Source organism: Cucurbita pepo, chromosome 20 (genome assembly GCF_057944985.1).
Source record: "Cucurbita pepo subsp. pepo isolate OVF chromosome 20, ASM5794498v1, whole genome shotgun sequence".
In the NCBI taxonomy this organism is placed as follows: Eukaryota; Viridiplantae; Streptophyta; class Magnoliopsida; order Cucurbitales; family Cucurbitaceae; genus Cucurbita; species Cucurbita pepo.
Genome location: NC_141817.1, coordinates 3,298,085 through 3,311,160, shown reverse-complemented (window position 1 = coordinate 3,311,160; position 13,076 = coordinate 3,298,085). Strand labels below are relative to the sequence as shown.

At 37.6% G+C, this 13,076-nt stretch overlaps 1 protein-coding gene across 3 annotated transcripts; it reads left to right on the top strand.

Moving 5' to 3' along the window:
• Window positions 1-5,096: 5,096 nt before the first annotated feature.
• Window positions 5,097-12,505, top strand: LOC111783171 (homeobox-leucine zipper protein HOX32). Of its 3 annotated transcripts, none has more exons than XM_023664069.2 (19): window positions 5,097-5,744; window positions 5,854-6,045; window positions 7,121-7,280; window positions 7,591-7,703; window positions 7,794-7,884; window positions 7,997-8,092; window positions 8,171-8,284; window positions 8,359-8,442; window positions 8,616-8,768; window positions 8,872-8,946; window positions 9,026-9,132; window positions 9,801-9,987; window positions 10,091-10,279; window positions 10,350-10,433; window positions 10,520-10,654; window positions 10,791-11,116; window positions 11,779-11,890; window positions 11,985-12,134; window positions 12,214-12,505. In XM_023664069.2, the coding sequence occupies exons 2-19, from the start codon at window positions 5,873-5,875 to the stop codon at window positions 12,358-12,360; spliced, it is 2,496 nt and encodes an 831-aa protein (XP_023519837.1). In that variant the 5' UTR covers window positions 5,097-5,744; window positions 5,854-5,872; the 3' UTR covers window positions 12,361-12,505. The 3 variants fall into 3 exon arrangements, with proteins under 3 accessions (XP_023519837.1, XP_023519838.1, XP_023519836.1); XM_023664070.2 differs by having other exon boundaries at window positions 5,097-5,779; XM_023664068.2 differs by lacking the exon at window positions 5,097-5,744 and having other exon boundaries at window positions 5,786-6,045.
• Window positions 12,506-13,076: the final 571 nt, after the last annotated feature.

The window sequence follows — 13,076 nt, the reverse complement described above, 5'->3', positions numbered from 1 at the left end:
TCTTATCATTTCGATATCGGCTATCGGCTCGGTGGAGAATTTACCTCTCGACCCACTTAGCTATGCTCAAATTGACACTAGTTTCAACACTCAAAACTCATAACCGATGTAAACAAATCAATTTTGATTTTCAAAGATCGGTTTAAAATCTCAATACATAATTTTTTTTTTTTTTTTTTACATGTGTTTGTGTCAGGAACAAGTGCTTGTCACAATTGCACTCTTGATGACAACGAACTTGTGATTGTGCGACACTCACTTTCTAACGACAAGTGAGTCAAGCCAATTCGTTCTTATGTCGCCTACGGCTAAACGACGTATGCTCGAGTCTCTGGCTTCGGTTTAAGAGAAGGTTTTAGAAAACGAGGGCAGAGAGAGATTTTTGAAATAGACGTTATATAAGCAAGCAAGAGAGTAATAACAACGACTCACAGTATATAATCTTGGGTAAGGAGAAGTTGACAACGATGCTGAATCCTAAAAGAGATGGATTATGAGGTCTCATATCAGTGGAAAAGAAGATCAAAAACATTTTTTATAAGGATATGAAAACCTATTTGCATTTCAAAAAAGCTCAAATAAGACAATATCTGCTAGCAGTGGACTTAGGGCGGTTACAAATGGTATAAAAGTCACTTGCACTCGTTCCTCTCTCTAATCAATGTACACGATTTCAGGGTTTGAAATATCCTTTAATATAAAAATTAATAAATTGAATGAATAAAACATATTTTCATTAAAATGGAAGTTTTATATTTAAACTAAGAGACAAGAAAGAGTACAAAAATGAGGAGGTTGATATTAAAAGCGTTGACTTTTGTAGAGCCTCTCCCCATCATAAATCCCATTAATTATTGAATTTCTATATATATATATATATATATATATATATATATATATATATTTAATTAATTAAGAGAGAAAGGGAAGTGAATCTAATCCAAATATTATTGTGTTTTGTAACATGGAATGAATGTCAACCTTTTTAAAATCCATACAAGTCAACTGTCTACCTTCCTTTTTCTTCCATTTTTACTCAAAATGAAACAAAGGGATATATTCAAACACTTCCCAACTTCTTATTACTCTATAAATCATTATATTTTCACGCGTTTCGATCTTTTTTTTTCATTTAATTGTAATATCGCGACGTTTTAAATTCATTCGAGTGTACATACTGTCAATACCTCGAAGTCGTCAAGAACATAAAATCGTCGTAAAAAATCATCCTCTGAAATATGTTACAGTGATCAATAATAACTGGTTGTTTTTTCTAAAACGGGTACGAGGATTCAAATGGTGTTTGTGGGTCCCGAACAACCCTTCCTTAGTTCGATAAATATTTATGTATTTATTTTTAATTATTTAATTGAAAAATTACCTTACAAATCATTAAAAATTATTTTAAAGAGTTAGTTTACCTTTTTACTTTAAAGTTAACAATAAACTCAAGTTGGTTCGATTCAACTCAATCTAATGGGAACCGATCATCCAATTCAACTTATAAAGTTTTTATTTATTTAAACTCAACCCAACCTAAACGGTACAGGTGGGGTTAGGTTGATCGAGATTTCGGGTCATTGAAGAGGATAAAATAATAAATTGAATTGTTAATTATTTATTAAAAGTATTTTGAAATTTTAGTTGAATTTAAAAAATTAAAAATGAAAAGTTTGTTAATATGTAAAATTAGGTTTAAAGCAATTGACCAAAAAAAAAAAAAATTGGTATTAATGAATAATAAGATTTATGTAATTAGTAAGTAATAAATGTGGTTTGCAACTTAATTAGCTCTCATTACAAGATTTAATTAATTGGATATGCTTAATGTTCCTTTCATAATGACCTTGCACATGTTATTGCTTCATGTACAGACATTATTTACCAACTCAAAAAGCTTCATTTTGTCCAAAAACTACCACATAAAATATTGAAATTATTATGACATCCCTTTTTACAAGTTTGCCCTCCAAGACGCTCGAGTTGCTTCGTTACATTAATTAAGTGGTAGCACCTTCCGTTCTGGTTTAAGGTATGTTCGGGAGTGGTTTTACTCAAAATTATTGTGAGATTCCATATCGATTGGAGAGGGAAACGAGTACCAACGATGATACTGGCCCTAAAAGGAGATAGATTATGAGATCCCACATTGGTTGGAGAGGAGAACAAATCATTTTTATAAGGGTACGGAAATCTCTTTCTAACAAACACGTTTTAAAACCGTGAGGCTGACGACGATATGTAATGGGCCAAAGCGGACAAATGTTAGTGGTAGGCTTGGACTCTTATAATTACTCTCCAACATATCCTTATAAATGTAAGAAAAGACCGATATGATACACTTCTCGAGTCTAAAAAGTTCATTTGACACTAAGAATTAGTTCTAAGGTAGAAGAATCTTACAGTGATTTGTATGCACTATTTGACGTGGAAGCAACTTGGATGCTGGTATAAAGCACGTGTTGTACTTCCCAATAAACCCTTATTAATGTAAAAAATATCCATATGTACTCGATATGTACTTACAGAGGGGTCTAAAAGGTCCATTCGACACTAACGAAGTAGTTCTTAGATAGAATAATTATATCGTGATTTGAATTAGTTACATTCTATCAAGCTTTTTCAGGGTTATGCACGGTTGGACCTGGAAGCAACTTAGATGCTAGTTTATGGCACGCTCGGGTCCAACAAACCCTTATTACTGAAAAAAAAACAAAAAAGATGGAAATAATACACCTCACGAGTCTAAAAGGTTCATTCAACAGTCGTGACATAGTTCTTAACTAGAAGCATAAAAAAATTCTATGTTCAAATATAATATCTATAATATGATTTTTCTTCTTCAACTAATCCGAGGGAAATTTACGGAAATTTAGGGTTAATTCCTTTAGTACATATTAACTAGTTTTGACCCATCCTCTACATAGTTACCTAAGATAATAATTAAAAGTACTAAATCGTGAGGCTAACGACGATACATAACGAGCTAAAAATGACAATATTTGTTAGCGGTAGACTTGATTACTACAAATGGTATCAAAGTCAGACACTAGGCAATGTATCAACAAGGACATTGGCCCTCAAAGGAAGTAAATTATGAGATTTTATGTTAAAAGAAAGAAGCATAACTATCCATAACGAGTTAAAACAGATAATATTTGCTAGCAAGTAGAAAGATTAAATATTAATATAATAACTTTAATCGGAGATAATGGTATTTATTTGTATTTAATAAATTTCTGACAGTATGAAAACCTGTCAAACTCTGTTTTTTTTTTTATTATTTAATTTTTACAATAAAACATTTTGTTAAAATATGGACATAATAATAATAATAATAATAATAATTTTGGGCTTAGAAATATTTATTTTTAATTTAGTTTTTTTAAAAATGAATTTCTTAATTTTAAATTTTAATTAATTCAGGCTTCACATGGTTTTGATGTCAGAAACGCTCCAAAATTAGCAATTAATGAGTATAACAAAATTGGAAAAAGAAAAATTACACAGAAAATAAAGCAAAACAGATTATTTTATTATTATTTTTTTAAAATTGTTTATTATTATTATTATTATTTATTTTTTTATTGGGAGGGAAATGGGGTAAAAAAGAAAGAAAATAATGATAAAAGAAAAAAAAAAAAAGAAAAAAAAAAGGGAAGAATAATGGAGTTGTCTCCATATTGTGTGTGGTTTTGTGGAAGCTCAATGAATGAAGCACTAACCTTAAACACAAGCAAATGATTGCATTGTCCCATTTCAATGTCTTCACGCCTCCCATACATTCCCCTCTCCATCCCATCCCCATGCATCATCATCATCATCATCCTCCTTCTCTTCCCTCTCGACCCATCTTTTCATGCCTGTCGTATTCTTATTCACTTGATACGACCGTTACGTTCAAATTTAGGGTTAACTTTTGTTTTGTATACCCAATGGTGTAGAATTATCAATTATGTCACGAGAAACTGTCTGCATTTGAGAACTGAAAGAAACATGAAATTAATGAGAATGAAGATGTATTAGGTTGTGTTTTTTTCGAGAGAGACTGTTTTTGCCAACAAAATAGTCTTCTACTTTTTGTCGAAGTTGTATGATGGGTTTTTGAGTTCTTTAAGGTGTATTTGTTTGTTTATGCTTATATTCTAATAGAAATAAAAATTCAAATGGAAATAGTGAATCGAGATGTGAGATCCTGTATTGGTTGGGGAGGAGAATGAACTATTCTTTATAAGGGTGTGGAAACTTCTCCATAGTAGACACGTTTTTAAAACTGTGAGACTGACGACGATACGTAACAGGCCAAAGTGGACAATATCTACTAGCGGTGGGTTTGGGCTGTTACAAATGGTATTAGAGCCAAACGCCGAGGAGGTGAGTCCTGAAGGGGGGTGGACACGAGGCGGTGTGCCAGCAAGACACTAGGAGAAGGGGTGTGAGTGCCAATGAGGGTGCAGGGTCACAGAGGGGGTGGATTGTGAGATCCCACCGGTTAGAGAGGAAAACAAAACATTCTTATAAGGACATGGAAACCTCTCCCTACCAAACACATTTTAAAGCAGTGACAGAGAAATTCCAAAAAGTACAATATTTGCTAATAGTGGCTTGAACTATTACAAAAAAAAATTTAGATGTACCATCACCCAGAACAACAGTGGTGTAGTCATAGATTCAAATGTATCGTCTTTCCAGGACAACAATTTTATACTTCGTGTTGATTACTCTATGACGGGTTTCCAAGTACTCTAAATTGCACTATATCGTTACCCTAAACAACGATCAGTATAACACCTCAAACCCACCACTAACAAATAGTATCCCGTCCGTCAAACCGAGGTTTCCACACCCTTATAACAAACGTTGTTACATATAGTCATAATCATTCCCTCTTCAACAGAAAATCGAACAAAACGACATAACTCAAACAAATACAAAACTATCAATCACATTAGTAGACCGAACACGAAAGAGAGCATAGGAGAGGGAGAAAGGGCATCTTTTAGCAAAAGAGAGAGAGAGGAGAAATAAAGCAAATGCAAAAGGGAGTTCAAAGGCATCAATAAAAACGCCTCTGCCACTCTTTTCTTTTTCCGTTCAGAAACATATATTTCATTTATCGTCGCCCACATTTGTGTCTCTCTCTGCTTCCCATTTACTCCCTCCATTCTTTTCCCCCCTCTCTGTTCTTCATTTCCCCCTCTCTGTTCTTCATTTCCCCCTTTTCTCTCTGAATTTTTCCATCACAGTTTGGGAATTTCAAACCCATTTTTGATTCACAAACCCAAAACCAAAGAGCAAAAAAGAAAAGAAAAGAGGTTGAACTGGCGCAACGCCAGCCCACCTGGCCTTTCATTTGCCATTAGCTGTTTGTTTTTTTCTGTCACTTTTATCTGTCATCAACAAACCCACAAACACTAAAACACAAATTCCCCCTTCCCCCAAACCTTTTTTCCGTGGGTTCATTTCATTTCTCTCACTCTCTCTCACACTTTTCTTGGAAATCCTCGAGATAGGCGTCTCTGATTAACCCTTCATCACACTTTTTCTCTTCTTCTTCTCATTTTTCTCACCATTTTTGGGTCTTTTACCACCAACTGAGACTTCCCCAAGTATCTGATGGAGAGAGGAGGCTCTCTCCAAGAACAGGACGAAGAACATGAAGAACCCATTCAAAAACCCTTTTGCTGAAACTCAAGATCCCACTTCCATTACACTTTCAAACAGATTGTGAAAAGGGAAACGAGGTTTTTGTTGATTAGCACCTGAAATTACTTTCTGGGTAGGATTTTTTACTTTTTTTTTTTGCTCATTTAGTGTTGCTAAGAGGCATTTTATGGCTCTTGCTATGCATAGAGATTCCTTGAATAAGCAAATGGATACCAGCAAGTATGTGAGATATACACCTGAGCAAGTCGATGCATTAGAGAGGGTATATGCTGAATGCCCAAAGCCTAGTTCGTTGAGGAGACAACAACTCATTCGTGAGTGCCCCATTCTCTCTAATATTGAGCCCAAACAGATCAAAGTTTGGTTCCAAAATCGCAGGTAAAAGGCTAAATTTCTTCTTAACTTTGTTCATCCTTTTCTTGTCTTCTGTGTTTTCATACCATATTTTCCCTTCATTTTCCTGAAAAACCTGTTACTGAATCGATTTCTCAACAAGATAATGATAAATAAAATATGGGTTTAGCTTTGCAGGGCTAATTGTATACATTCTTGTCGAGATAATTTCATCCTCTTTCTGTTTGTATCTAACTTTTTAGATCTTGTCGAATGTATATAAGAAATGGGTCTGCTTTAGTAGGTATCCTTTGATTCTATATATTAAGGAAAAGCATAGATTTATTGATTAATAAACTAAAAGCTGCCTTTGTTTCAAGCTTGCTTTGTCATTTGATTTCTTTTAATAGTTTCTTTTTGAGTGTTTCACTGTTAAAGAAATACTTGGTATGGAAGCTTTTCTGTTGTATGCGTGCAGAGAGAAGCCCTGTTTCCTAATTATTTTGTCTCTCTTCCATTTTTGACTTAGCATTATTTACTTTTCTTGCATGCTGTTTTGGGAAATCTTATATTGCACTTTAGCTCCTCTGCTTTTTTTTCCATTTTCTGTTCAAAGACAATGTTCTTGGAATGATTTTCTTTGAACATGTTTAGCTATGATATTGTTTCTGGATTGGAAGAATGTTGGTGTTGCATCTACTCGAAGGATAATCTGATCTAATCGAACGTTGTTGATAACTTTATTTGGTTATGCTTGGGAAAACGTTGTTGAATCCCACGTCGGTTGAAGAGGGGAACAAAGCGTTCCTTTTAAGGGTGTGGAAACCTCTCCCTATTAGACGAGTTTTAAAAACCGTGAGGCTGACGGCGATATGTAGCGGGCCAAAACGGACAATGTTATAGTCGTAATTCTAGCGGATTTAGAATGTAACCCTGTGAACAATTCTTACATCAGGAAATATGATTAGTCTATTAGAAAGAATGAATGAAATTTTATCCTACTTGTTTAGTTATTAATGTATGTGTGTCACCAATTTGACTGGGCAAGAAGGAATCCTTTCCTACTCTTTTATAATCCAAGCTTTTATTTATTTGATAAATTCGATGTTTATATTGTTAGATGTCGTGAAAAGCAAAGGAAGGAAGCGTCTCGTCTTCAAACAGTTAATAGGAAGCTGACTGCGATGAACAAGCTGCTGATGGAAGAGAACGACCGTCTGCAGAAGCAGGTCTCTCGTTTGGTTTACAAGAACGGATACATGAGACAGCAACTGCGCACTGTGAGTTCATATAAGCTCTTTCATGTCTGTTTGGTACCGTTTATGAGTAGTGGACCAAAACTTGAAAATACAGAATTTAGTTGAATTTTATCGTTCAGAACCGGGGTGGTAGAATTCATTTAAGCATTTCCAACGTTGTCCTTGTTGACCATTCTTTTCATGTTCTTGGTCTGATTCGTTTTGGTTCTCTAAATCAGCATTTTAGAATCTCAAAAGTAATATCGGCTTGGTTGGGTTTCCTCTCCTTGACGAGATGCCCTAATGATTCTTTATTTTACGAGTATCCATATTGTTCGGTGTTTATTTGCAGGCATCTGGAACAACCACAGACAATAGCTGTGAGTCTGTGGTCATGAGTGGTCAACACCATCAACAGCAAAACCCAACTAAGCATACCCAAAAGGATGCTAATAACCCAGCTGGGTAAGTTCACCTTCTGAACCTAACGGTTTCGATGCGTGTTGTTTATTACTTGGTCTCATCAATTCATATGCGTATTGTTCTTGTTGATAGTCTTCTTGCAATAGCCGAGGAGACCTTGGCAGAGTTCCTTTCCAAGGCAACAGGAACCGCTGTCGACTGGGTTCAAATGATTGGGATGAAGGTAGGTCCGAGAATCGTTCATGACCAACTTGATGGTTGAACGTTCTAGGGAGCACTTTGATAGAGTTCTTCAATATCTGTTCAAAAGTTTGATTTCTTTGTACCTTATGCAGCCTGGTCCGGATTCAATTGGGATTGTTGCTGTTTCTCGAAATTGCAATGGGGTAGCAGCACGAGCCTGTGGTTTAGTGAGTCTTGAGCCAACGAAGGTACTTTGGATCATACAATGGACCTCTATTCAATGTTGTGTATTTTCTATGTTAAAAATATATATTTATTTATTGCAGGTGGCCGAAATTCTCAAAGATCGTTTGTCGTGGTTTCGTGACTGCCGTTGTGTTGATGTATTAAGTGTAATGTCCACCGGAAATGGGGGGACCATAGAACTCTTGTATATGCAGGTATGTTCTTATCATTATGTTTAACGAAGATTCGTGTTTGTTATCCTATTTAGCCTTCCTGTTTTTCAAACCAGACATATGCACCGACAACCTTAGCAGCAGCACGTGACTTTTGGACTCTTCGATACACCACAAGCTTGGAAGATGGAAGCCTTGTGGTAATCGTTTCTCCCGAACGTAGTTACTCTTTTTATGTTTTGATGTCCATGCATTATGTAATTTTTGAGTTCTATAGTTATTTTCAGCATGTAGCACTATAGTTAGTAATTCATACGTGAAACGTCATATTTCAGCGATTGTTTATGTTTATTTGGGCTAAATATATGTGCAGATATGTGAGAGATCGTTAACGTCGTCTACTGGTGGCCCATCAGGGCCCCCTTCATCCAGTTTCGTGAGAGCTGAAATGCTTCCGAGCGGATATCTTATTCGAGCTTGTGAGGATGGTTCCCTTATTCACATTGTGGATCATGTTGATTTAGATGTAAGTTAGCTCTCGATGAGTGACTGCTTTTCTCCTACTGTCAAATCAATATTTTATTGTTCGTTGTCTCTCTGTATCGTAAAAATGTTTCTTTCACTGCCAGGCTTGGAGCGTTCCTGAAGTTCTTAGGCCACTTTACGAGTCGACAAAGATTCTAGCTCAGAGAAGGACTGTTGCTGTAAGAATTATTGCTGAACTGTTCATCCTTTCTTTGTGTCATAAATCTTAACAAATATTGTGCTTAAATTGTGAAACAGGCTTTACGCTACGTTCGGCAAATTGCTCATGAGGCGAGTGGAGAAATTCAATTGGGTGGCGGGCGCCAACCAGCTGTTTTAAGGACTTTCAGTCAAAGGCTCTCTAGGTAAGGCGCTAAACTTATGTCTCGAAGTTAGGCCATGCTGGACATTTTTGGGTAAGGCTTGTGTGAGATCACACATCGGTTGGGGGGAGAACGAAACATTCTTTATAACAGTGTGGAAACCTCTTCCTAGTAGACGCGTTTTAAAAACCTTGAGGGGAAGCCCAAAAGGGAAAGTCCAACGAGGACAATCTCTGCTAACGGTGGACTTGGGCTGCTACAAATGATATTAGAGCCAGACACCGGGCGATGTGCTAGTGAGGAGGCGGAGTCCCGAAGGGGAGTGGACATGAGGCGGTGTGCCATTAAGGACGCTGAGCCTCGAAGGGGGTGGATTTGGGGGTCCCACATCGATTGGAGAAGTGAACAAGTGCCAGCGAGAACGTTGGGCCCTGAAGGGGGGTGAATTGTGAGATCCCACATCGGTTGGGAAGGAGAACAAAACGTTCTTTATAAGGGTGTGGAGTGGAAACCTCTCCTTAGCAGACACGTTTTAAAAACCTTGAGGGGAAGCCCGAAAGGGAGAGCTAAAAAAGGACAATATCTGCTAGCGGTGGACTTGGGCTGAGCCTGAGATGTTTGAACTTTGATGAAATTTTAATAACTTAAAACCCTTGTTCTCTTGACATAAATTTCTCAAGTCACTTATAGTTTATGGAAATGGATTTTAGGGGTTTTAATGATGCTGTAAATGGCTTTGTGGATGATGGTTGGTCGCTTATGGATAGCGATGGAGTCGAGGATGTGACGGTTGTTGTTAATTCATCTCCAAACAAATTCATCGGTTCGCAATATAACCAATCATTATATCCTACTTTTGGAGGTGTATTGTGTGCGAAGGCGTCGATGTTGTTGCAGGTACTCTATTAGTCTATTCTATCCTTTAGATGCATGGCTAGTCATTTCCATCTATATGTTTTTCGATATTAAGTATGAACTTTTCAACTACTTTGCGGTTCAGAATGTGCCCCCTGCTTTGCTTGTTCGTTTCCTACGGGAGCATCGTTCAGAATGGGCTGATTATGGAGTCGATGCATACTCGGCCGCATGTCTTAAATCCAGTGCATATGCTGTTCCATGTGCGAGACCCGGTGGCTTCCCTAGTGGTCAGGTCATTTTACCACTTGCGCATACCGTTGAAAACGAAGAGGTAATGACCTTTTATCCTATCAGAAATTCTTTTTCTCGGGTTTTGTTCACCATATGTCGTTCTTATGTAGTTCTTGGAGGTCGTTCGGTTAGAGGGTCATGCTATGTTCCCTGAAGAAGCTGCGTTAGGTGGGCGGGATATGTATTTATTGCAGGTTAGTTCTGCTTCATCTACGAGGAGTTCTTTTATAGACGCCTTTACTTACCGTTGACAATCCTTGATCAAACGCTTATTTGGCAGCTGTGTAGCGGGGTTGATGAAAGTACAGTCGGTTCCTGCGCTCAGCTTGTATTTGCACCTATCGACGAATCATTTGCCGACGATGCTCCCTTACTACCGTCTGGTTTTCGTGTCATACCATTGGAGTCCAAAACAGTTTGTGACTATCCTTTGCCACTATACTTCTGTTGAAAATTTTGCAATTTCAATGGAATATGAACTGTATCTTTAAAGGCTACTTTGAACTTGAAAATCTTTGTTAATGCTGTATATCTGTTCTTTTGTACGTTAGGATGCGTCTGCAGCTACTCGAACTTTGGATTTGGCTTCTACTCTAGAAGTCCGTCCTGGATCTGCCCGCCCAGGCGGTGAAACCGATGCTACAAACTACAACCTCAGGTCTGTCTTGACTATTGCATTCCAATTCACTTTTGAGAACCACATGCGGGATAATGTGGCTGCTATGGCGAGACAATATGTGCGAACGGTTGTGGCATCAGTTCAGAGGGTTGCCATGGCTATCGCCCCCTCGCAACTTGGCTCCCAAATCGGTCCAAAAAGCCTCCCTAGCTCCCCAGAGGCTCTCACGTTGTCCCAATGGATCACGCGAAGCTACAGGTATGAGTTCTTGTTGTAACTGTTAACATTCTCAATGAAATGTATGGTTTTGTTATGAATGTCTGAGAAGTTAAGCATAGAATTGTCGGTGCTCATTGTTCTAACGTGTGAGATCCCACATCGATTGAGGAGGAGAACGAAACATTCTTTATAAGGGTGTGGAAACCTCTCCTTGACAGACGCACTTTAAAAACCTTGAGAGGAAGTCCGGAAGGGAAAGTCCAAAGAGTACAATATCTGCTAGTGGTGGGCTTAGATTGTTACAAATGTTATCAAACATCGAGCGATGTGCTAGTGAGGAGGCTGAGCCCCAAAGGGGGGTGGACACGAGGCAGTGTGCCAACAAGGACGCTAGGCCCCAAAGAGGGGTGGATTGTGAGATCCCACATCGGTTAGGGAGGAGAACGAAGCATTCTTTATAAGGGTGTGGAAACCTCTCCCTAGCAGACGCGTTTTAAAAACCTTGAGGGGAAGCCCGAAAGGGAAACCTCAAAAAAGACAATATCTGCTAGGACTGGGCTTGGACCGTTACATAACGAGACCACCTATATCATGTATTCATGTTTGAAACCCAAGGACTTTAATTTAAGTTTCGTGGTCTTGTTCTCCTGCACGGGTCGTTTTCTTCTTCGATTCCTCTTATAACATATGTTGAATTTCAGGATCCACACAGGGGCAGAGCTCTTTCAGGTTGAATCCCAGTCTCATGATGCTATCTTGAAGCAGCTTTGGCACCACTCAGATACAATCTTGTGCTGCTCTGTTAAAACTAATGTAATTAATTGAACTACTCACGCCTAGCTAAGATAGCATAATTTTGCTAAGGTTCTTAAGCTGATGCAACTTACACCATCTATGAACTTTGCAGGCGTCTCCTGTGTTCACATTTGCGAACCAAGCCGGGCTTGACATGCTTGAAACTACGCTCGTAGCTCTTCAAGATATAACGCTTGACAAGATCCTTGAGGATGCTGGTAGGAAGATACTGTGCTCTGAATTCTCCAAGATAATGCAACAGGTAGATTTCTGTTTGGTGATTTCATTTTAATGTTGCCACTGCTCACAGTCGACCTGAATTCGTTACGAACATCATGCAGGGATTTGCATACCTTCCAGCAGGGATATGCATATCGAGTATGGGCAGGCCGGTGTCGTATGAACAGGCGATTGCCTGGAAAGTTCTGAATGATGATGATGTTCATCACTGTTTGGCTTTCATGTTTGTTAACTGGTCATTTATGTGATCGGGAAAAATGTGGTTCGATCGGGTTATTTATTTACTAAGTTATATAGTTTATCAATCGAAACGGAAAGAAAAGTAGATGTGAATGTAATTTCAAGGATCTGAAGACAAACTTTCATGTGCATTGTGATTTTGTTTTGGTCAAATTTGGTACGCTTACTAAGTTTTCATTCAAGACCTCTGTTATGCTTTGAAACTGGAAGAAGATCATTGCATCAGTGCCTTCGAATAGACCAATTAAAAATATGGTTTTTAGTCTTCAAATGTCAGTTCTTACTCCATTTTTATCCAAAAATTTTTAAACCTCTATTTTCATTGATGAGATTGTGTTTAATTTCTAAGCATTTTTCTTTTCGAACCTTTATTTTTAGTCGAACTTGTATTTAATGTAAGGCGTATTACTAACTTCGAAGATCTTATTCAAGCATCCAAATGAACATATGTTATTGAATTGTTTTAAAAAGAGATTCTTACTAACTTTGAAGATCTTATATGTTATTGAATTGTTTTAAAAAGAGATTCTCCATCGGTAACTATTATCGTAATTGACTCGTTAATCTTATTCTTCTCCAAATCACACATGTAATGGTGATATCCCGTCTAATCTTGGGATGCATCCTATGTAGGGTGTATGTGAATATAAACATCTATACATACAAATGAGTGTTCTTGAGGATATGAACTTATGGTTAAAAAATGAGTGTTCTTGAGGATATG